Source organism: Saccostrea cucullata, unplaced genomic scaffold, assembly GCF_032062105.1.
Source record: "Saccostrea cucullata isolate Sc308-1 unplaced genomic scaffold, CSIRO_AGI_Scuc_v1 ctg10762, whole genome shotgun sequence".
Classification (NCBI taxonomy): Eukaryota; Metazoa; Mollusca; class Bivalvia; order Ostreida; family Ostreidae; genus Saccostrea; species Saccostrea cuccullata.
This window is the reverse complement of record NW_026924301.1, coordinates 21,961-24,029: the sequence shown is the minus strand read 5'-3', so window position 1 is coordinate 24,029 and position 2,069 is coordinate 21,961. Positions and strand designations below refer to the sequence as shown.

At 33.3% G+C, this 2,069-nt stretch overlaps 1 protein-coding gene across 1 annotated transcript; it reads left to right on the top strand.

The window, feature by feature from the left end:
- Window positions 1-3: 3 nt before the first annotated feature.
- Window positions 4-925, top strand: LOC134266170 (complement C1q-like protein 2; the record flags this gene model as incomplete). Its single annotated transcript, XM_062748403.1, has 1 exon — window positions 4-925. A coding segment is annotated over one exon (399 nt), but the record flags the coding sequence as incomplete, so codon positions are not given.
- Between the last annotated feature and the right edge of the window lie 1,144 nt (window positions 926-2,069).

The following is a 2,069-nucleotide window of genomic DNA, read 5'->3' as shown; positions in this document are numbered from 1 at the left end:
TTATTCACAGAAAAGGAGATAGTAGCCTTTCAAGCCAGAGCTAATACAAGACAAGTGGGCATACCTAAACATCACACCGTCAAGTTTGGTTTGGTGATAACCAATATTGGTGGAGGATACAACAATAATACAGGGCAGTTTACAGCGCCTGTGAAGGGGGTATATTTCTTTGACTGGACCATGGTGGTGGATAATGGAGATATGTTCTTCACAGAGCTAGTCAAAAACGGAAATATTGTGGGGTACAATCACTGTGCTGCTAGGAGGCATAGCTTTGAAAAGTCCTGTACCGCCACTGCAAGGATAGAATTACAAATGGGAGATAAAGTTTGGGTGAGAACATCCAGTTTTGGGTCAGATGCCCATTCTGTTTGGCCCACATTTGGAGGACATAAGTTGTAAAGGAATTATAAATCGTTTTATAAAATAAAGATAACGATGAATCAAGAATTACATGTGCATTTCTTCTTTATTTTAACAGGAAAATGCCGTTTTAGATCTAGTCAATGTAGGATGCACTATGAATTTAGTCACATACAAGAGTTCAATGTTACAACGCACTTTGAAAAATTACGCACTTTGAACAAAAATTTCAAAGTGTGTTAAATTTGGAACCAAACTAAGGTACTTTGAAAGAAATTAAATTCCTTTTCAATGTACGTTAACATCGACCATATTAACGTACTTGGAAAAAAATGTAAAGCTTGATCAATATTCTTACAAATTATGGGTTGGACAAATAATTGACCCTGGTTGGATAATTTTTTTTATGATAAGGTGTCTTAAGAACCTGAGATGTGATGTTTAAATATTTTAGGTTTCGATAATTGTTATCAAAATGAAATTGGTCATTTGGAAAAAAAAAATATAGAGATGATTGTTTAATATCATTATTTCGATTCATTTTAAAATTTTTAGTCTGTAATATGAAGATGTAGGAAAAGGGGGGCTTAAAGTGAACGACTCAAGGCCTAGCATTTATCCTAAGAAAAAAAAGAGGCAATTTGATTTTCAAATCTATGAAAAATTCTTTCTCTCTCATACGTTTTTCTGTTCATAAAAATGTCGATCTAGTTTTCATCTGTTTGAGTTTCAATCATTGATTGAAAGTTTTCAACGTTATACCAGTTATGTAAATACATATATACATGTTAAATGGGTATAGCATAGACATCGAATCCCGGCGAAGGGCAAGGGAAGGGGCCTAAGCCCCCAACTTAATTTTGAAAGATGTATCATATAGGCATTAAACATGCAGCTTACATTTTTTGGGCTTATTATACCCCCATCTCCCGTTTTATTTGTTACTGCCGACTGTGTATTCAAAGATAGGAGTTGGGATGATATATCTTCTACCCGTCTTCTCGTCTTCTCAACGTGAGTAAATCAATGCAAAAGTTTTTGAAAGATAAAATCTTTCCATTACTAAAATCTAAATTCAGAAGTTTAGTTTTTATACATGTTTTTTCAAAGTGCGTGAAGTGTCTTCATGGTAAATTATATTGATGTAAACTCTTAACGCATTATGAAATTTTTTTTCAAAGTGCGTTGATTTTGTCCCAATTTTTAAGCACTTTGAAATTTTTTTCAAAGTGCGTAATTTTTTCAAAGTGCGTAATTTTTTCAAAGTGCGTAATGTTTTCAAAGTGCGTTGCCACAGTGCAATCAAAAAATGCATGTTTGTTTGCAGATATTAATGCAATACTGGATTTCTGTTTAGACTACCTAATCTAAATTTCCTCTAATTTGAAAAATGAATGTATAAAAGCTTATAACCGGGATAATCAGAAAGTTCTGAGTTACATCACAAACAGAAAAAAACAAGTGTTCGTCGTTTTCAAAGTAGTGCTCTGGCATTATGATGCACATCTTCCAATTCGAAAATTGGCAAATCCAGTGATCCTTGTATTCACGTGAGATACTCCATAGCATTCCTTTTCACAAAAAAAAAAAAAAATCAGAGCCTTCTATTTCATACCAAGAATGTTATTTTTTTATAAGAGCAGTCTTTTTGGCGAAATAGCCGAATTTCGAAATAAGGATGTCCTTAACAAATTGTGCAAAGTGAT